This window comes from Sciurus carolinensis, chromosome 5 (genome assembly GCF_902686445.1).
Source record: "Sciurus carolinensis chromosome 5, mSciCar1.2, whole genome shotgun sequence".
Taxonomy (NCBI): domain Eukaryota; kingdom Metazoa; phylum Chordata; class Mammalia; order Rodentia; family Sciuridae; genus Sciurus; species Sciurus carolinensis.
The window spans coordinates 123,994,209-124,017,606 of NC_062217.1; the positions used below are offsets into that span (position 1 = coordinate 123,994,209).

At 38.2% G+C, this 23,398-nt stretch overlaps 1 protein-coding gene across 4 annotated transcripts in view; it reads left to right on the plus strand.

Annotated features, from left to right (window-relative positions):
- The window catches only part of Mcu (mitochondrial calcium uniporter), a 191,363-nt gene extending 169,698 nt beyond the window's left edge, over positions 1 to 21,665 (plus strand). For 3 of the 4 annotated variants that reach the window (XM_047553694.1, XM_047553696.1, XM_047553698.1), the window contains 4 exons: positions 501 to 661; positions 2,576 to 2,779; positions 18,276 to 18,392; positions 19,760 to 21,665. In XM_047553694.1, coding sequence (XP_047409650.1) covers positions 501 to 661; positions 2,576 to 2,779; positions 18,276 to 18,392; positions 19,760 to 19,837 — 560 coding nt within the window. In that variant the 3' untranslated portion in view covers positions 19,838 to 21,665. The remainder of the gene's footprint in view (positions 1 to 500; positions 662 to 2,575; positions 2,780 to 18,275; positions 18,393 to 19,759) is intronic. The other variant, XM_047553695.1, reaches the window with a different exon arrangement.
- Positions 21,666 to 23,398: the final 1,733 nt, after the last annotated feature.

The window sequence follows — 23,398 nt, forward strand, 5'->3', positions numbered from 1 at the left end:
CAGCCTCCCAAACAGCTGGGATTACAGTTGTAGTGCACTACCACTTCTGGCTATAGGTCAGCATTTTAAGAAGCATGATAATCAGATCAACCCAAAACCTCTCTACTAGTTTTTAACATTTGTTTTAATTTTATCTTACCTAATGAATATTATTTGTGGTGCTGAGGGTCAAACCCAGGGCCTCATACATGCTAGACAAGCACTCTACCACTGAGCTACATCCCCCACCCTGAAGACTATTACTATTGGCATTATTCGTCTTTATATTTTCCTTAACTAGGTTTCCAAGAATAATGGTGACTATCACTTTCAAAATTTCTTAGTTACCTAAATATGAATTTACTTTCTAGATTTGTGGCCAGTTTATTGTTTAAAAATAACTGTTACTTTCCTTTAGTTTAACACTGAAGGTAGGACATCTATAATGGATGAATCTGCCTTGTAATCTTGTCATGTTTAAGGCATAAATGTTTTAAGAAAATTTAACCCCTTTCTTTCAGACCTCTTAAGCCATGAAAATGCAGCAACGCTGAATGATGTGAAGACACTGGTCCAACAGCTCTACACCACGCTGTGCATTGAGCAGCACCAGTTAAACAAGGAGAGGGAGCTTATCGAGAGATTAGAAAACCTCAAAGAGCAGCTGGCTCCCCTGGAGAAGGTGACCATCGAAATCTCAGACCTTTCACCTGCAAATATACACACGCATTTGTTTTTTCCTCTAAGTTTCCTGTAATTGAGTCATATCTGTCAAATTAGCCCACTAGTTTATAAGGCTGAAGCTTAAAAGTTCTGATTAAAGCTAAGAAAGGACTGAAATAGAAATAGTTTGGAGCCTTGATAATGAATAGTTAGAGCTCCAAAGTCTAAAAGTGCTGCCTTTAATCAGATTTACCATCTTTGAAACAAAGATTGCAATAATTTCTGATCAGGAAAGGTTTTGAGTATAGAAGATAAACTAAGAATGAATTAGCTAAATTAAGCTAAATGAATATTCAGATTGCAGCTCAGATTGTAGAGTATTTGCCTTGCACATGTGAGGCACTGGGTTCACTCCTCAGCACTACATAAAAATAAATAAATAAAGATTTTTTTTTTTTAAAGAATACTATGTGGAATATTATACAGCTCTTAAAATGATTATGTAAATCTAATTTACTACAGAAAACATTAATGATTATGGAAAGTAAATTCTAAACCAACGTGTATACTGTGATCTAATTTTAAATGTATTATGCATATAGCTATATTGTATATATATCCATATTCACAATCAGAAAGAATGTATTTCAAAATGCTAATACAGTAGTAGGATTATGACTGATTTTTCTTAATATTTTTTAGGATGTTTTACACAGAGCACATTACCCTTAATTTTTATGATGATGCAAATACAGTCATGGTTTCTTTAATGACAGGGCTAAATGTGTCTCCAGGTGATTTCATTGTGAGAACATCCTAGAGTGTCCTTACACAGACCTCAGTGGTTTAGATCAATCACGTAACATGGCCTCTTGCTATAGTCATGAGATGCCTGAGGTGGCTGCTGATGTAACTGTAATATTTTTTGTAGGTAGAAGGAATAGCTTTGAATAATGTTTACAAAGTAAAATTTACTGGGCTGGGGATATAGCTCTGTTGGTAGAGTTTGTGCCTTGCATGCACAAGGCCCTGGGTTCAATCCCCAGCACCACCAAAAAAAAAAAGGTATAATCTAGCAAATACATAAACCGACTGGTAACGTAGTGAAATATCATCATCATGTGGTATGCACAATGCACAACTGTATTACTGTACTTTATACAACTAACAGTTTACACCAGCCTCACCACACACATGAGTAATGCATCGTGCTGGGTGTTACAGCAGCCATGCTGTCAATAGGGGATGGGAATTGTTCAACTCCACTATTTCCTTTTGGAACCACCATCATGCATGTGATCCATCACCGAAACACTGTTCTACAGCATGTGACTATATTTCCGTTGAGAAGGAAGGGGATAAATACTTGTAATATTGTGCTTTTTCTAATATCTTACAAATATTTCGCATATGCCATGAATTATACTAAGTATCTTTACCTGTATTCCTTTATTTAGTCCTCAGGACGACTCTGTGATAAAGTTGGTGGTGTTCTACAGATCAGGGCCCTGAACTCACCCACCCTGAATCTAGACTCCTTGCTCTGATTTACCCTGCTATTCTGCCCCTAGTGTAGTACTTGAGTTAAAACTGATAAAAGGTTAAATCTTGTACACGACAGTGAGAGACCTTTGGTATGTTTTCATTTTCCTCTTTCAAAGAAGATAATCCCATGGTTGAATGAAGAGCTATTAAAACTCACCCCTATATTTACACTTACTATAGGGTGAAATTTTAATAAAATACAAAAACCTTAGTTGTCCCTGTAAGGTATTTTATTCAATGAAAACTACAGTTGCTGTTTATTAGAATTGAGTCTAACTTGTGTCTTGATTATAAGTCCTTTTTATGTAACAAGCAGAGGATACTTTATAAAAGACTTTTATATTGGTTCCATGTCAAATGACTACAACTGAGCATGTTTGCCCAATAGGTACGAATTGAAATTAGCAGAAAAGCCGAGAAGAGGACCACTTTGGTGCTATGGGGTGGCCTTGCCTACATGGCCACACAGTTTGGCATTTTGGCCCGGCTTACCTGGTGGGAATATTCCTGGGACATCATGGAGCCAGTCACCTACTTTATCACTTATGGAAGTGCCATGGCAATGTATGCATATTTTGTAATGACACGCCAGGTAAGAACTCCTCTTCAAATAACTTTCTATGAGACAGTAATAAAGTCTTGATTGTCAAAGTAGTTCTTTTTTCTCTTATAGTCTTTCCATGACCAGTTCTCTTTAAATACTCATTTATCATGCACACACACACACACACACGTGCACGAGTACATGTGTGTCACTTATGTATCAGGCACTACTGCAGGTGCTAAAGCTGGGGAGGTGGGTATGTGGCATGGCTTCTGCCTCTCATGGAGCTCACAGGTCGTTAAGATAGCCATGTGTGCCATTGCATTCAGAGAAATAGAATCTAATAAGAATGAATTGAGAAGCAAAGGAGAATGCCAGTGTGGATCCTTGTTCACTGTGTTAGGCTTTTGTGTGTGTGTGTGTGTGTGTGTGTGTGATTAATTAATTGAACAGTTGGATGTCACACTTTTTATTGAGTTCTTGGAATGGAAAGTCAATGATAAATAATCAAATACTAAACTAAACCCTGAAATACTTCTATGTATATTAAAGGGTAAATGTTTTCTTGTTCTTTTTACTTCATGGTCGAGAGGTGAAAATTAGATACCTCATCACTTCACACTCTTACTCTCTTCTTTATCAGCCAAGGCTTGTTTTCTGAACATAAGAATCTAATCTAGACCAAATTTTCATTGTCAGTGCTAGTTTAAGTATCTTAGAAATCCATATTGTCACTTTGGAAAATATGAGAGATTTATCATCTTTTGTGTGTGCGTGCCACTGGGGATGGAACTCAGGGCCTCCCGAGTGCTCTGCGCCCGAGCTACAGCCCCAGCTCCTGTCGTCTCTTCTTGTATCTGCCATGCCATCACAAATCCAACGTGGCGCTCCCTTGAATGACAGACATTTAAAATCACTAAGGCACATGAGAAATGTTTTCCTTTCCTTATGCATCAGCAGAAAGCTGAGGGTTGCTTCTCGGTTTTTTTGTAGCTGCTATTGAACGTGGCATTTTGTTTCTGTGGTTAGGTCTGTGGTCACAGGCCTATTTATGTGGGGGGGAAAACGAAAGCACAAGAATGTTATTGAACCTTTCTGGGCCTCCCAAACTTGTCTAGTGAAGAAGAGAGAAAGTAAACTGCTCATGTCCCTCTCACATTGGCCCAGAGTCTGACGCATGTAGTCCCTTGCCTGGTTTATATTGTCACCTGATGAACAAAACTGAACAGCCACATCATTCCTTCCTAATCACAGTTCGGGACCAGGCTCCCATCCGTCTCCACTCCCTCCTCTTCTGTCTGGGAACTTCTAGCTGGTCGCTCGGTCCTTTCAAATGATTCTCAACTCCTCTGTGTAGGTACTGTGTATTTTAAACAACCAGATTATGGTCTCTGCCCCCCCAACATGTCCCGAGTCCCTGCCACTTCATTCCCACTTCGCACCATTCTTTCAACTGAGAAAGTCCCCCCTGTGATTTCTTCCTGTCATATTTACTTAAATGCTGATCTTTTGTGAACTTTTGACTAGTTCTCTCCAGCTGACTCTGTCGCTCCTTCTGAATCCCTGCGTCACACCATGCCTCCCACCTCACTCATCTCACAGCAGCTTTTCCCTCTGTCTAGATTCTGGTATCTTTTGAGGCTGGGCATTTGGTTTTATTCAGTGTTTATTTCCTCACCATGTAACATGGTACCTTACATCTGGAAGACTCTGAGTGAACTGAACATATAAAATAAATGACAGCCATACCTTCAGCCACAAACTAGAGCTTCTCCAGTTACACCCTGAATGTAGGCAGCACCTTTGATAGATCTCTCACCCATTAAGAGCAAAATGGTATTTCCTTGTAGAATTTGCATTTTCCTTGGTTACTGAGATGATTAAGCATTCTTCTGTGAAATGCCCATGACTTTTACTTGATCATTACTATGAGCTATCTTTTCCTGAGGTTAATTATGTGTCAGGCATTTTACATATGTACATAAGTATATTTCATCTCAACCTTGTAAGTATATACCCCCATTTTAAAGATGAGGAATTGAGGCTCAGTGAGGATGAATAATCTGTCTAAGTAGTATGTGTAGTAAACTATAGGACCAGGAATTGAACTCAGGAATGGCCTCATAGGCTGTTCTTTCCACTCAATTATCATACTATCTTCTGTTAACTTTATTTATGAGTAGTTACCTCTGAAAACCATAATTAATCTGAATCTAGAATGCAAATAGAAACATGTTGGAGAAATGATTACTGCTGATGAAAAGTGTTTTGTGAATGTTTTCTTGAACTACAGATTAATGCAAGGTGTTAGACTTGAACACAACGTCAGCACTTTTTCTTCTCATTATCACGTGGTAGGATCTTTATTTAATACCTTATCTGTCCTAAATGTTCCACTTCTGTGCTTCCCAAAACATTGTTGCTGCCCCCAAGTGACAAGCTGCAAAATAGCAGTAGTGAACAAGTTAGCCACTACTCAGTTATGAACCAGAAAACAACAACCAAATAAAAGGTAAATATTAGTTTCTTATGTTAGATATTCTTTTGCCTCACTGCTATTGTAATTGACACCATGAAGCACAGTGCCTGTCGTGCCTGTTCAATAGCATTTAAACTCTTCTAACCTGTTGCAGTGAGATGCTTCATTTCTTAGCAATCTAAATATATCCCAATAGTATATCGAGCTACAAAAAGAATATATGATGGCCAGTTCCTTGAAATAATAAAACCCAGTGGAATGTCGAGTGCCTGAGTACCACCTGAGTGCCAGGAGGAAGAGAATTGACGATCGGCATGCATGTAGCCCACCCATCCCACCTACCAGCCTGTGCATCTGCAGCAGAGGGGATGTTGCCCCTGGGCGGTTGTTCTGGGGGAGTAAAATCACCTCAGTGTTACAGTACATAAAACGATATACATGTAACTATGGCATTAAATCTGCTTGGGGAAACGAGCAATCAGGAAAAAAAAAAGTCTAGAAAAAGATTCTTGGGGGAGAGGGGACAGTAATGAAAAACAGAGTTAAGCAACAATAGCCTAGCATTTAATATCCTCCTTCTTTCAGTTTTTTCAGCCATCATTTGTATTCTGCTCCAGCAAACCACCTCCATGGCCATCCAGGACCTTCTTTGCTAGAACTGGATCACCTCTGATATAATCAGTGTACAAATTTGTGATCACAGTTTCTTTTCTTTCAAGCCCTTTTATTCCCTCACTCTCTCCTTTGACCTCATCCAAACTTTTAGGCTACTGACATCTTTTTTTTTTTTTTTTTTTTTTGCAGTGCTGGGGATTGAACCCAGGGCCTTGTGCTTGCGAGGCAAGCACTTTACCAACTGAGCTATATCCCCAACCCAGCTTCTGACATCTTTATGTCAACTTTTTACCACAAAATACTGTCTGTATTGCTTCCTTTTCTAATTTAAACCAATTGCCAGTCTCTCCGTATCCTAGAGTCCCTGCCCCTTTACCTTCCTGCTGTAAGTATGTTACTGACTCCTAGTTTGGAGTGCATCTGACCCTTTATCCTGTACCCAGGCCAAATATTGCTAGAAAAAAACATCATATCATAGTGTAGAATGGGCCACTGCTTCTGCTTATTTTTTTTTGTTCCCTGTTTTCAATCAATCCCTTTCTGCCTCTCATAACTAAGCTATGTCGTTTTTTTTCTTGAAAAAATAAATTTTATTTTTTATTTTTTTTTTAATTTATTTTTATTATAAACAAATGGGATACATGTTGTTTCTGTTTGTACATGGAGTAAGAGCATACCATTTGCGTAATCATACATTTACATAGGGTAATGATGTTTGATTCATTCTGTTATTTTTTCCTTCCCCCCCACCCCTCCCACCCCTCTTTTCCCTCTATACAGTCCCTCCTTCCTCCAGTCTTGCCGCCCCCCCCCCATTATGTGTCTTCATCCGCTTATCAGTGAGATCATTCGTCCTTTGGATTTTTGAGATTGGCTTATCTCAGCATGATATTCTCCAATTTCATCCATTTGCCTGCAAATGCCATAATTTTATTATTCTTTATAACTGAGTAATATTCCATTGTATATATATACCACAGTTTCTTTATCCATTCATCAATTGAAGGACATATAGGTTGGTTCCATAGTCTGGCTATTGTGAATTGAGCAGCTATGAACATTGATGTGGCTGTATCTCTGTAGTATGCCAATTTTAAGTCCTTTGGGTATAGGCCAAGGAGTGGGATAGCTGGGTCAAATGGTGGGTCCTTTCCAAGTTTTCTAAGGAATCTCCACACTGCTTTCCAGAGTGACTGCACTAATTTGCAGCCCCACCAGCAATGTATGAGTGTACCTTTTTCCCCACATCCTCTCCAACACCTGTTGTTACTTGTATTCTTGATAATCGTCATTCTAATTGGGGTGAGATGGAATCTTAGGGTGGTTTTGATTTGCATTTCTCTTATTACTAGAGATGTTGAACATTTTTCCATATGTTTGTTGATTGCTTGTAGATCTTCTTCTGTGAAGTGTCTATTCATTTCCTTAGCCCATTTGTTGATTGGGTTATTTGTATTCTTGGTGTAGAGTTTTTTGAGTTCTTTATATATTCTGGAAATTAGTGCTCTATCTGAAGTATGAGTGGCAAAGATATTCTCCCACTCTGTAGGCTCTCTCTTCACATTGCCGATAGTTTCCTTTGCTGAGAGAAAGCTTTTTAGTTTGAATCTATCCCAGTTATTGATTCTTGCTTTTATTTCTTGTGCTATGGGAGTCCTGTTAAGGAAGTTTGATCCTAAGCCAACAAGTTGAAGATTTGGACTTACTTTTTCTTCTATAAGATGCAGGGTCTCTGGTCTGATTTCAAGGTCCTTGATCCATTGTGAGTTGATTTTTGTGCAGGGTGAGAGATAGGGGTTTAGTTTCATTCTGTTGCATACAGATTTCCAGTTTTCCCAGCACCATTTGTTGAAGAGGCTATCTTTTCTCCATTGCATATTTTTGGCACCTTTCTCTAGTATTAGAAAATTGTATTTATTTGGGTTTGTGTCCGTGTCCTCTGTTCTGTACCATTGATCTACCTGTCTATTTTGGTGCCAATACCATGCTGTTTTTGTTACTATTGCTTTGTAGTATAGTTGAAGTTCTGGTATTGCGATACCCCCTGTTTCATTCTTTCTGCTAAGGATTGCATTAACTATTCTGGGTTTCTTATTCTTCCAGATGAATTTCTCTATTTCTGTAAGGTACATCATTGGGATTTTAATTGGAATTGCATTGAATCTGTATAGCACTTTTGGTAGTATGGCCATTTTGACAATATTAATTCTGCCTATCCAAGAACATGGGAGATCTTTCCATCTTCTAAGGTCTTCCTCAATTTCTTTCTTCAATGTTTTGTAGTTTTCTTTGTAGAGATCTTTTACCTTTTTGGTTAGATTGATTCCCAAGTTTTGGTTTTTTTTTTTTTTTTTGAGGCTATTGCAAATGGAGTTCTTTTCCTCATTTCCCTTTCAGCTGTTTCGTCGCTTGCATATAAAAATGCTTCAGATTTGCGTGTTGATTTTATAGCATGCTATTTTGCTGAATTCATTGATGAGGTCTAGAAGTTTCCTGGAGGAGGTTTTTGGATCCTCTAAATATAGAATCATGTCATCAGCAAATAGTGACAGCTTAAGTTCCTCTTTTCCTATTCATATCCCTTTAATTTCTTTAGTCTGCCTAATTGCTCTGGCTAGAGTTTCGAGGACAATGTTGAATAGAAGTGGTGAAAGAGGGCATCCCTGTCTTGTTCCCTTTTCTAAAGGGAATGGTTTCAGTTTTTCTCCATTAAGAATGATGCTGGCCATGGGCTTAGCATAAATAGCCTTTACAATGTTCAGGTATGTTCCTACTATCCCTATTTTTTCTAGTGTTTTCAGCATGAGGGGGTGTTGTATTTTGTCAAACGCTTTTTCTGCGTCAATTGAAATAACCATATGATTCTTATCCTTAAGTCTACTGACATGATGGATTACGTTTATTGATTTATGGATGTTAAACCATCCTTGCATTCCAGGGATGAACCCCATTTGATCGTGGTGCACGACTTTCTTAATATGTTTTTGGATACAGTTTGCCAATATTTTGTTAAGGATCTTTGCATCTATATTCATCAAGGATATTGATCTAAAATTTTCTTTTCTTGATGTGTCTTTGCCTAGTTTGGGTATGAGGGTGATATTAGCTTCATAGAATGAGTTTGGTAGGGTACCCTCCTTTTCTATTTCCCGGAATACTTTGAGAAGTATTGGAATGAGTTCTTCTTTGAAGGTCTTGTAGAACTCGGCTGAGAATCTGTCTGGTCCTGGGCTTTTCTTGGATTGTAGATTTTTTTATGGCTTCTTCTATTTCATTGCTTGATATTGATCTGTTTAAATTGTGTATGTCCTCCTGGTTCAGTTTGGGAGGAGCATATGTCTAGAAATTTGTCAGTGTCTTCGGTAGTTTCTATTTTGTTGGAATACAGATTTTCAAAGTAGCTTCTCATTATGTTCTGTATCTCAGTGGTGTCTGTCGTGATATTTCCTTTTTCATCACAAATTTTAGTAATTTGAATTTTCTCTCTCCTTCTCTTTGTTAGTGTGGCTAAGGGTTTGCCTATTTTGTTTACTTTTTCAAAGAACCAACTTTTTGTTTTGTCAATTTTTTGAATTGTTTCTTTTGTTTCAATTTCATTGATTTCAGCTCTGAGTTTAATTATTTCCTGTCTTCTACTACTTTTGCTGTTATTCTGTTCTTCTTTTTCGAGGGCTTTGAGCTATAATGTTAGGTCATTTAGTTGTTGACTTTTCATTCTTTTCTGGAATGCGCTCCATACAATGAATTTTCCTCTTAGTACTGCTTTCATAGTGTCCCAGAGATTTTGATATGTTGTATCATTGTTCTCATTGACCTCTAAGAATTTTTTTTATCTCCTCCTTGATGTTTTTTGTTATCCATGTTTCATTCAATAGCATATTATTTAGTCTCCAGGTGTTGGAGTAATTTCTGTTTTTTATTTTGTCATTGATTTCTACTCTCAGTCTAGTATGATCTGATAGAACACAAGGCATTATCTCTATTTTTCTGTATTTCCTAAGGGCTGCTTTGTGGCATAACATATGGTCTATTTTTGAGAAGGTTCCATGTGCTGCTGAAAAGAAAGTGAATCTGCTCGTTGATGGATGGAATATTTTATATATGTCTATTAAGTCTAGGTTATTGATTGTGTTATTGAGTTCTGTGGTTTCTTTGGTTGGTTTTTGTTTGGAAGATCTATCTAGTGGTGACAGCGGTGCATTAAAGTCACCCAGAATTATTGTGTTGTGGTCTATGTGATTCCTGAAATTGAGAAGGATTTGTTTGACATACAGGGATGCACCATTGTTTGGGGCATAAATATTTACTATCGTTATGTCTTGCTGATTTATGGTTCCCTTAAGCAGTATGAAATGTCCTTCTTTATCCCTTCTGACTAATTTTGGCTTGAAGTCCACTTTATCTGATATAAGGATGGAAACCCCCGCTTTTTTACTGAGTCCATGTGCGTGGTAGGTTTTTTCCGTCCTTTCACCTTTAGTCTGTGGATGTCTTTTTCTATGAGATGAGTCTCTTGCAGGCAGCATATTGTCGGGTCTTTCTTTTTAATCCATTCTGCCAGTCTATGTCTTTTGATTGATGAGTTTAGGCCATTAATGTTCAGGGTTTTTATTGAGATATGATTTGTATTCCCAGTCATCTGGCTTATTTTTGGTTTTTAAGTTGGCTTGGTTTCTCCTTTGAGTGGTTTTTCTCAAAGGTAGTTCCTCCCTTTGCTGACCTCCATTGTTGTTTTTCATTTCCTCCTCATGGAATATTTTGTTGAGAACATTCTGTAGCGCAGGCTTTCTATTTGTAAATCCTTTTAACTTTTGTTTATCATGGAAGGATTTTATTTCATCTTCAAATCTGAAGGTTAGTTTTGCTGGGTATAGGATTCTTGGTTGGCAACCATGTTCTTTCAGAGCTTGAAATATGTTGTTAAAAGCTTCTAGCTTTTAGAGTTTGGGTTGAGAAGTTGGCTGCTATCCGTATTGGTCTCCCCCTATATGTAATCTGATGCTTTTCTCTCACGGTCTTCAAAATCCTATCTTTATTTAGAATGTTAGGCATTTTCATTATAATGTGCCTTGGTGTGGATCTGTTGTGATTCTGTGCATTTGGTGTTCTGTAAGCCTCTTGTATTTGATTTTCCATTTCATTCTTCAGGTTTGGGAAATTTTCTGATATTATTTCATTGAATAGGTTGTTCATTCCTTTGGTTTGTATCTCTGTGCCTTCCTCAATTCCAATAATTCTTAAATTTGGTCTTTCCATGATATCCCTTAGTTCTTGGAGATTCTGTTCATGATTTCTTACCATCTTCTCTGTTTGGGCAACTTTATTTTCAAGATTAAATATTTTGTCTTCATTGTCTGAGGTTCTGTCTTCCAAGTGGTCTACTCTTTTGGTGATGCTTTCTATTGAGTTTTTTATTTGGTTTATTGTTTCCTTCATTTCAAGGATTTCCATTTGGTTTTTTTTGAGAATCTCTACCTCTTTGTTTGAAATTATCTTTTGCTTCCTGCAGGTGCTCTTTCAGCTTATTGGTATTATCATTCATTGCCTGCATTTGCTCTCTTATCTCATCCTTTGCTTCACGAATCATCTTAATCATGTATAATCTGAAGTCCTTTTCTGACATTTCTTCTAACATACTGTCATTGGATTCTATTAATATAGAATCTAGATTTGTTTGGATCATTTTCTTCCCTTGTATTTTCATGTTGTTCATGTATCTTCCCCTCTAGCAGTGCAGATCTGGGGTATTGCAGATTTCCCCCTATAGGCTTATAGTGGCCCTATAGGTTTCCAAAACCCTTTCTTTAAGGGGGATCAATATTAGCAGTGCCCAATTCAGACACTATGCAATCCTAGACCAAATAACCCCTATGAGGACAATAACAAAATTGTCATAATAAACAGAATGAGTTCAAATATTAACGTCAATAAAACAAACAGATTTGCAATAAGGTCTGCAGTTTCAAATGGAGGACAAAGAGGATGCAGAGGGATGTAGAATGTGGCTGTTAATGGGATAAGAAAAGAATATACAGAAGTTCTAGATAATAGAAAGGGTGAGAGTGTGATCAAAAGAAATTGGATGTTAGCATGCAAAAAAGGGAGAAAGAGACTCTGAGGGAACAAGTAAACAAAAGGAAAAGAGAGCCAAAAGAAGTAAAGAAATAAAAACTTAAAATTGTTCAATAAGGAGAAGAAAGAAAATCTACACTGTAACAGTCATATAATATTCAAACCTCCCAGTCTTCAGTAGCCTGATGCATGAGAGGTACCTGACAATGAGCTTCAAGTCTCCAGCAGGCGTCTCAGGATGGGTTTTGCCCCACCTAAAGATCAAAGCTACTGCTTCCAGGATTATCCAAGATGGCCGCTCTGTCTTCAAAATGTGTTGGCAAATGGGGAGTTGCAGCTCAGGGTATGGCCGTGGTCAGGCAGGGGTCCTGGAGGTCAGGTGTGTTTGGTGTGGTTGTGGGATCCTGGAGGCTGGTTGCAATCAGTCGGTCTGGGGTCCCGATGATGGTCTGGGGGTCCTGGCGGCAGGGAGCAGTCAGTCAATGTGAGGGTCCCAGAGGCAGGGAGTGATCGGTCGGGCTGAGGGATCCTGGAGACAGGGCTTAGTCAGTCCGGCCAGGGGTCCTATGGGGCCTGGCTGTTGTCTCAAAATGGCGGCAGCCACGTGTAACCAAACCTGCAGGTACTGTAACAGTGAACTTCCAGGCAGCAGCAGGCAGCTGGTGCTCCACTGGCGGTCAGCGATCAGTTTGCTGACTGTTGTCAGAGGATCGGGAGGTGAACCTCGTGCGTTGGGTGATGGATAGGTGTAAGGTAGGCGATGGACAGGCTGAAATATCCAGTACTCTAGAGGCTAATGCAGGAGGATCACAATTCTATGGCCAATCCAAGAAACTGAGCAAAACCTGTCATTTCCTGGTGCTCAGGAGCCAGCCTTTCTCTCCAGAGACCTTCAGCACCTGCACAACAGAGCGACCTGGGGCTCCCAAGTAGGAGCTAAGCTGTGTCTTTTTTAAAAAAAAATTTTTAGTTGTATGTGGACACAATATCTTTATTTATTTAATTTTATGTGTTGCTAAGGAACAAACCCAGTACCTCACATGTGCGAGGCAAGTGCTCTACCATTGAGCCACAGCCCCAGTCCCTAAGCTGTGTCTTTTTACATAAATAGTCAAATCATGAAATTTGTAGAAGAGATTCTAGCCTGTAGTTGCTCAGTTAATGCTTGATGCCCAAAAGAGAGAGCACAGAATAGATTTGAATAAATTTAGCTTATATTTCCATTTACATCCTAAACAAAGAGAGGTAAGCAACCTAGTAACAATAATTTAGGTGACAGTTATTCCCCAATGTTAGTGATTCAGACCTCAGTTTCATCCATTTTTAAAGGCTTCCACAGACTCTTTTTCTACCATTCATTCAAAATCCATCCTCATCAATAACTAAATATTTACTTCTGGTTGCGGCCTATGAGGTAATGACATGATACCATTAGTGTAAGTTAGAGTTGTTAGACAAAACATAATACACATCTGCCTGAAAATAATAGGGAACTAACCAAATGACAAAAACAAGCATCAAGGTAAGAAGAAGAGGAGTCTCAAGAAGGCAGACCTGGTGTTCAGGTGGGCCTCTTGCTCTGGGGACTTGTACAGATTAAGGAGAGTATTATGGAGAAACCAGGAATCTGAGCCATGCTTGGTAACTGTGTTAGTCAGCTTTCTGTTGTTTTGACCAAAATACTTGGCAAGCACAATTCAAGGCGGAAAAGTTTATTTCGACTCACAGTTTCAGGGGTTCAGTCCATGGTCAGCTGACTTTATTACTCTGGGCCTGAGGTGAGGTGGAGCATCATGGCAGAAGGACCTGGAAGAGGAAGGCTGCTCAGCTGGTGGCAGCTAGGAAGCAGAGAAGAGGAGGAGCCAGGGACAAGATGTGATCTCAAGGGCATGTCCTTAGGAACCTGCCTCCTCCAGCCATGCCCCACCTGCCCACAGTTACCACTCAGTTAGTTCATTTGAATTACTAATTCATCAAATGAATTAATCCACTGATTAGGATACAGCTCTTGGAATCTAACCATTTCACCTCTGAACATTCCTCCATAAACACAGGAGCTTTGGAGGGAGGGGACACCTCCTATCCAGACTGTTTAACAATAACCTTGAGGGACCAAAGCCACAGAGACTGGTGTCTAGGGCTCACTTAACATAGGTAAAACACTCTTGCTTTGGTTTGGAACCTCTGCAGGTCCCATTGCAGAAGGATAAGACTGTGATAGGCCCTCTTGGAAACCACACCTCCTCTTTCATTTATTTTAATCCTGTAAGTTTTGAGGTAGTCATAGGATTTTGGTAGCCTCAGAGTGCTAGTGCTCACAGGTTCTAGGCAGAAGTAACATAAATCATCTCTGGGAGGAGATTACATTATCCTAAACTTTAAGCTATTTTACTAATAACTTGGTAAATGCAAAATCATACAATAAAAAATACACAAGGAAATTTCTATAGAAACAACAAACATTAGAAGCAGACACAGAAAAGGGATTAGATATTGGCATTTTCAAATATAGCCTTTAAAATAGTTATACTTACTACATTTAGGGAGCTGAAAGTCAAGGTTGAGCACATTGGCAGATAATTTTCTTTTTAATGAACCAAATGAGTGGCTGGTGGTGTGGCTTGGTGGTAGAGCACTTGCCTCACACACGTGAGGCACTGGGTTCAATCATCAGCTCCACATAAAATAAGTAAAGAAAGATATTGTGTACATCTACAACTAAAAAATATTAAAAAAAAAAAGAACCAAAAGACAGAAATAGAGACCTGGAGTAAATCAGAAACTATTCAACTATATAAATGTGTGTGTCTGTGTGTGTGTGTTAACTATATATAAGAAACTATTCACAGTGATGTATCAGAAGACAAAAAGATATAAAATACAGGAAAGGGTAAGAGACACAGGATATAGTGGAAAGTTCTAATGTGAATTTAATTTTATTGGAGTCTTGAAGAAGAAGAAGAGAGAGAATGAGAAAAAAAACATTTTAAGAGCTAATGGCTGAAAATTTTCCAAAATGATGAAATACATCAGTTTACAGATTTAAGAATCCAAACAAACACCAACCAATATAAAGAAAAACAAGTCCACATCTGGACCCATCAATAAAAAAACTTCAAACACCAAAACCAAAGGGGAAATCTTCAAAGTAGCCGAAGGGTAACGGAAAAGCTGGTTTTCAAAGGGCTGTGTGCTGACTGCCCAGCAGCAGCACTGAGCCAGAAGTCAGTGCGTTGGCGACTTCAGTGTGTGGGAAGAAAATAACCAGGGGAATTCTGTGCTCAACAAAATACATCCTTTCAGAACAGGGGTGCAATAAAGGTAGTCTCGGACAGAATCTGACACCATCAGATTTGTACTAAAAGAAACACTAAAGGGTGTCTTCAGGCAGAAGGAGGAAGCTCACAGATGGAAAATGAGAGAAGCAGGAAGGAAGAGCAATAAGAATGACAAGTCTGTAAGTGGATCTAAGTGAATATTAGGTGTATGAAACAATTATAATTAACTCATGGAGTTTAAAGTAGAGAGAATGAAAATATTCAACAATGGCATGTAATTCTAGCATGGGCAAATAGACATAAAGTGTTCTAATATCCCTTCATTGTTTGGGATGAGGATTCAAATTTGAACAGGAAACCATAGCGGGAAGAAGACAAGGAAAAATATGAAAGAAAACTGACATTATTCATAGATTTTCTACATAAAATAATTTTAAAAGGGCTGGGGGTATCACTTAGTATAGAGTGCTTGCCTAGCATGTGTGAGGTTCTGGGTTTGCCCCACCTGCACCCCACCCAGCACTGCCAATTTTTTCTAATTAATTAAAAGAAATGTACAGATAATTAATTAAAATTCATAAATAAATTTCATGAGGTGACCAAGTACAAGGACAATGTATGTAAATCAATTGCATGTCTCTACAGTAGCAACAAACATAAAATGAAAAATTTTAAAAGAACTTAAAAAGATTTTTTTTTTTCTTGTTTTAGGATTTAATCCAGAACCTAGTGCTCGGGCCTCATGCACACTAGGCAAACACTGTACCACTGAACTACCTCCCAGCTTTTTAAAATATGTAGAAATAAATCATGCAAAATATGTGCAAGGCCTCTTTACAGAAAAACATAAACGAGACCTAATAAATGAAATGATGCTATAAATATTGCCTGAATGTCAGTTCTACCCAAACTGATCTATTTGATTCAATGCAATTCTAGACAAAATCTCAACAGATTTGGGGATGTAATGAGAGATTGGAATAAGCTCCTTCTAAAATTTATACAGAAATCTAAAGGACTAAGAAAAACCAAAACTTTCGAAGAACATCTAGGGGAGAACACTGGCTTCGTGACGTAGGAAGACCACACTTCAGTAATTATGACAGTGGCTCAAGGGTAAACAGAGACCAACAGAAAATGTGCAGAATCAGATCCCGTCTAAGTGAACTTTATGATTTAAAAAAGATGGCACTGAGAAGAGAGTCTTGATTTGTTTTGTTTTGTTTCTTCCCCGGTGCTGGGGAAGGAATCCAGGTCTTCATGCTTATCTAGTCCTCTACTCTCCTACTGAGTGCTGAGCTACATGCACCCCAGCCCAGGAGAGTCATTTTCAATAAATGGTGCTAGGGAATGGTTCTGTGGATATTGAACATCCATATTACAAAAATGAAATGGCCCTATCTTTATACCTTAAACCACAAAAAAATGAATTCGAGATGGATCATAGATCTAAATATGAAAAATAAAACAGTTAAGTTCTTGGAAAATAATATAGGAGAATCTTAATGACTGTGGAATAGAGAATGACTTTTTACACAGAGTGAAAAATGCTAACCATAAAGGATAAGAATGAAAAGTTAGGATACATTAAAATTCTGATTATTAAAGGACACCACAAAGAGGGTGAGTGTGGGAAATTCACAGTATATATATCCAATAAGAAGCCATACCGTACAGATCAGTAAGAGGATAGCCAGTGCAATAGGAAAAAAAAAATGGCCAGAGATGTGAATAGCACTTCCAAAAGAAGATTAAAAAGGCCAGTAATAATTCAGTCCTGAGTTTCATGAGTGATTAGAACAATGCTGTATATCTCCAAGAGAAATAAAAACGTAATATCTACACAAAAACTTGACTGTGAATGTTCATGGCAGCATTTTTCATAATGGACAAAACATGGAAACAACCCAAATGCAACCCACTGATGAATGGATAAATGTGGTATATCCGCGCAGTGAAATAATATTTGGCAATGAAAAGAAATCAAATACTGACATATGCTATAAATGGATGAGCCTTGAAAACATTATGATAAGTGAAAAAATTCAGACAGAAAAGATCACATGTTGTATGATTCCTCTTATATGAAAAATCCAGAATAGGCAAATCCATAGAAACAGAAAATAAATTAGTAATTGCCTAGAACTAGGGTGTTAGGGAAGATGAGAAGTGACCATTAAAGGATATGGGATTTCTTTTTGAATATAAGAATGTTACTACAACATTCTTAAAGTTGTAGTAACAGTTGCAAAACTATGTGAAAATACTAGTAACCATTGAATATTATACTTAATAGGGTAAAACATGAATTATATCTCAGTAAATCTGTTTTTTTTTTAATAAAATAATGCCACAATACACACTAGAATGACTTAACAGTTTTAAAACCAGCAATACCAAGTATTGGCAAGGATGTGGCATGATGGTGACCCTCATGTATTGTTGATGGGAGTATAGTTGGGACAATCTTTCTGGACACCTGCTTAACATCACTAACTAAATTTGTACACATGCATACCCTATGATCTAGGATTTCAATACCTACATACATGCTCAACAGAGGAGAGGAGTCCAGAAGAGTTCTTGGAAGCATTATTTATACTAACCCAAACTGGGAAACAACCCAATAGCCTATCAATAGCAGAATGGATAATAAATCGTAATGTAATCATATAACATAATATAGCATGGCAATGGAAATGAATAGATCAGAGCTACAGAAGAAGAATCTCAGTCTGCTGCAGTGACATAAGCTGGAAGTCCTAGCTAATGGGGAGGCTGAGGCAGGAGGATCATGAGTTCAAAACCAGCCTCAGCAACTTAACGAGACCCTAAGCAACTCAGTAAGACCCTATCTCTAAATAAAATACAAAAAAAGGACTGGGGATGTGGCTCAGTGGTTAAGTGCCCCTGGGTTCAATCCCCAGTACTAAAACAACAACAACAAAAAAAAAAAATTTTTTTCAGAAGCAATTAAACAATATAGCACATTTCATTGTGTCTTTAAGCATATGTATTGAATCTAATTAGTTAGTAAATGCTTATTTTGTGAGCATAGTATGCTAAAGACTAATAATTTAATTTTCCTTAATTTTTATAGGAATATGTTTACCCAGAAGCCAGAGACAGACAATACTTACTATTTTTCCATAAAGGAGCCAAAAAGTCACGTTTTGACCTAGAGAAATACAATCAACTCAAGGATGCAATTGCTCAGGTAAGTTTTGTAAAAATTAAATCCCAACCCCATCTTGTATGACCTTATTATTATCCATAACCACAGTACTTCATATGGATAAACAGAAAGAGTGATCCAACCAACTTCTTCCTGTATAAATTACTCCTCAGTTAATAAAAATGACTATTTTAGCAAAAAGCACCGCTGTAGGTTTTACAGCACAAGCAGTTGAAAAGATGGTACTTACCCTGCTAACACTTAGCACATGGAAAGTTTTAACTTTTCCTACCATAACTTTTGAAAAGTTTGTTTCTTTTGAGTGATCTGTTTTTCAACTAGAACTCTCCACTTTTCTCTCTTCTTTTTAATCTTTCTACAATAAAGACTTCTCACCTAAAACATGTGATAGTAATGGGGCAAAAATCCAGATAAGAAGGACTGTCAGGCACAGGTCAGAATTTATTGAACTAGAAGATGCTTTTTAAAAAGAGCAATGTATTTTATTTTTCATAGAAGCTACCTCTTTGAAACTTCTGGGTGTACCTCCTTCAATCTGATGTCTTTGATTTTGGTGAATAAATGCTCATTCCTAATCCTCGTTCCTTTTCCCCATAATGTTTTGTGACCTTAGCAGTTTTTCAGCAGTCCCTAGAAGAGCTTCCATCTCCTCTTCAATGTTTTAGTTGCTTTCCTTGGGACCTTCTCTGCCTTTTTTTTTTTTTGGGGGGGGGGGGTCCTTTCTGGTGATGAGATGCTTTGAATAGACTTAATCCATCTTCCTGCTTCAGCCTAACTGCACTTTGTCTTCTGTTGCTGCCTCTGATGGTTCTCAGCTCACACGCATCTCTAGAGCTCTTACAACTACAGATACTTCAGTGCCACCCAGGCATATTAATCCAACTCAAGGGTGAGGTCCAAGCATAGGGGAGGTTTTGAAAGTGCTGCAGTTGATGGTACTTCCTTGTTTTAAAATTAACTAAGTAGAAAAAATTTAACTAATATTAGATATATAAAGTCTCTGGATAAATAAAAATCTTGGAAATCACAAAATGTTACAGAAAAATGGAATGAAGACGTATTCATCAAAATCAAAGTTTGGTTCCTTGCAAAGATTTGTGGGTGGGCTTCTCACTGGAGAACTGCAATCAACGTGTGTGTTTCGATGTTCCCCGGGAGCATCGGCGTCCTCCCGCGTCAGTAGCGCTAACTTTTCTGGAGACTCTGTGGAAGCTGAAACTGCCAAGGACAGACTTGTTTTGGATTCTTTGTTGTCCTCTGATTTTCAGAAATTGAGATGATGTCTTTGACTCAAAGTAATAGAGGAAAGAGTCTTCTTTTCTCAGTAGGCAATAATGTCATTAAAAGCTTCACTAGCCAGTTTTCCTCACCTTTTGTTTCTATTTTAGGCAGAAATGGATCTTAAGAGACTGAGAGACCCATTGCAAGTGCATCTTCCCCTCCGACAAATTGGTGAAAAAGATTGATCTGCAAAGAGCCTGTGAATCCCAGCAGAAAGAACACCTGTTTATAACTCTTGCCTTTTTAATTAAAGCATTGCAGGTGGAAGCTGGGAGCCATGTGGGGGTAGAGGGTTTTTACCTTTAATTATAAAACAAAAAGGATCTTAGAGAAGAAAGGAATGTTAAAACCTGAGGATCAGGCATCGTGGAACATAAGCTCCAAGGGCTTAGTGAATATTGTCTTAATCAAGCATCTCAGTTTCTGGATGAAAGTGATGCAATTATATAGTTGAGAGATTCACAAAGAGAAAACAGTGCTGGGGGTGTTGGTTTCTTGCATCTTCTTTGCAGGGTCAGCAAAACAGTAACACACCAGCACCCCACCCAGCTCTATTTTTTTTTTTTTATTTAATGTTTCTTATTTTTGACATAGGAATAAATAAATATACCTGAAAAACAAATCCTCATGATATGTGGGTGGCAACAGAGTCTGAGCCCATATCATTAGCATTTATTTTAAATTGAACCCAGTCTCTGCACAGTTACCAGGAATCTCTCTCTCCAGTACCCCTTTTCTGACCACCTACCTGTTGGTTACACTAATTTTATCCAAATGATAATTGAAACCGACTATGACTGTTTGATAATTAACACTTTGGATTATCCCTTAATACCTTCTTAAATGTCTATATATCCCAGTGCTCTGGATCAGTATCTAGAAATCATTGGCAATACTGCATGAAGTTTCTCTGTTTTGTTTTGGTTTTTACTATAAGTCTTTCAGAGGAGGAAAAATTTCCCTCCTTTACATACCTATCCCATTGGTATCCACAACTCAGATCAGAGGAGGGGTGTTCAGCTGTATTACCAAATCAGGAAGATGTAAGGTTTACAAATTGGCTAAAAATCATGGCTCTGTAGCCACTTCGGAACCAGAATAATCTCATTGCTGTTAATCTGCTTGTGTGACAGTTCTGGGCCGCCCAGATGGCACTGCCGTGTCTGGGGGCTTTTAATCTTGAAGGACACACTTCCACACTGTTTGTGAGCTCTCCCACCTCCGCCACCCGGTCGTTATAAATCAAGGTGTGGACCTCAAAGAGTGCAGTTGACCTTTATACAGGAACACATTTCTATGGCTTCCTCCAGCCTACCCTCTATACCCTGTTTTTTCTTAACTTAAAATGAGAGAAAGAAAAATTGATCTTATACTCTATCAAAATGTTTTCTACCACATTTCCAGATGACATCTGCACGTGAAGAGTAAAAGGAATCTGTGTGCTATATCATGTTTTTAACTACTGTGGGGACAGGATGGCAAGGAGGACTGGGCTTGCTACACGGCTGATTGTCTCTTTCTTTCATATGACTCATCCCTCCTCATGTGGCAAGAAGTTTCTTTTTCTTCCTCCTTTGGGATCATTGTGTATGAAAAGAAAACCTTTAAATGACAAACCCAGACTCCAGGTGCCTTGCAGAGGTCAAAGGCCAGCCAAGACTGCTGCTCCCGCCACCATCCTTCACTGGCATGAGGAATGAAAGGATGCATGCCCGCTCCCCAGCCCGCCTCCCACTTCCTTCCCTGTCCTTCAGCCCCTCCCCCATTTATTTTTGTTGTGTGGATTATTTTTAAACCATTTATCCTGTTTGTGTGCAGGGTTTTTAAGAAGAAACAGCACAGTGCAATGAGCAAATCCTTTTGGGGTGTGTGGGAGGAAGGGAGGGAGGACTCGGAGAAAAGTCCTTTAAACAAATAGCAAAATATTGAACATGTGTAAAATCCTGTATCATTTATGAAATATGTATAAAAAGCAATGTACCTTCTGGAACAATAAATACTTATTCAATTTTTGAACTATAGCATCTTATTCTTTAAAACAAAACCAGAAAGGAAGTTATTTTCCTGTGATTCCAGGTGGAAAGCCTTTTACTTCTAAAATTAGTTTTATTAAAAATTCCATTACTAAATTTTCTTCTAAGACCCTTTATTTCAAAAACAGATATTTCACTAACTCTTCTTTTACTTAAGATGGTCATAACTTTCCAGAACCACTAATAAATCAAGTGATTTCTATAATCACTAACAAAGTGAACAGGAGGTGAGGATGTAGCTCAGTTTAGAGCTCAGGCCCGGCATGCACACGCCCTGGGTTCCATCCCCAGTGCCATGAATAAATGAAGTCCACAACAGTGTTAAGGACAATACCCTTGACTCCTGGCCTATAGGAAAAATCTCCATTATATCAGAACACCTTGCTGGCCCTTATTCAAGAATAAATGAAGATTATTGTTTTCAGGACTTGAATCAAGTTTACACACTATCCAGTCAGGATATTAGATGCTGCCAAAGTTGGAAGGTCTGTCAAAAGCATGTAGTAAGTGTCTGATGGCTTTAGTGCAGCGTGTGGTAATACTGAAAGAGCTTGCATAGCTGTGGTCCTGCCCCCAGGCAGCTTATAACAGCCTAACAGACAACCCTGAAATATATATAAGGTATGAAGAGATAGAATTTTTATTCAACAAACACGATGTATATACTGTACGCATTCTGTTCAACTTTGCAGGGACTTTTTTAAAAATATTTTTTAGTTGTAAATGGACACAATATCTTTTTATGTGGTGCTGAGAAATGAATCCAGTGCCTCACACATGTGACACAAGCACTTTACCACTGAGCTGCAGCCCCAGCCTGGGATTTTATTTTATTTTATTTTATTTTTAAGCAAAGAAAACAAATGATTCCTGTCTGTAAGGAGCATAAAGTTTAAGACAGTGAACTCAACAATAAAAAACAAAACTGAAAAATGAGCAATAGCCTTGAGTAGACATTTCTCCAAAGAAGACCTATAGGTGGGTTTCCAACCCTCTGGAAGACAGTGTGGTGGTTCTTCAATGAGTGAAACAATGACCTCATGATTCAGCGATTCCACCTCTGGATTTATGCCCAAAAGATTTGAAACCAGAGGGACTCGATTAGATAGCAGTACCTAACAGCATTTTTCAACACAGCCCAGAAGGAGCAACCCAAGTGTTCTTGGGTTGAAGGGATAAACAAAGTGTGGCATGTGCATACAATGAGCTATTTAGCCATAAAAGAATGAAATTCTTGCTGGGTATGGTGGCATTTGCCTGTAATCCCAGTGGCTTGGGAAGCTGAGGCATGAAGATCCAAGTTCAAAACCAACCTCAGCAATTTATGGAAGCCCTAAGCAACTTAGTAAGAGCCCTGTCTCAAAATAAAACATAAATAGGGCTGAGGATGTGTCTCAAGAGGTTAAGCGCCCCTGGGTTCAATATACAATACCAAAAAAAGAAAGAAAAAAAAAATTCTTGACTTACGTTATAACTATGAATGAACCTCAAAGAAATTATGCTAAGTGAAATATGTCACAAAAGGACAAATACTTTATAATCCCACTTTAAATGAAGAATTTAGTCAAATTCATAGAAATACAAATGATGGTTGCTAGACAGAGGAGAGTTATCAGGTAATGGGGTAGAGTTTGGATTTGGGAAGATGAAAAAATTCTGGAGATGACAGTGGTGATGGTTATACCATAATGTGATTGTACTTAACACCACTAA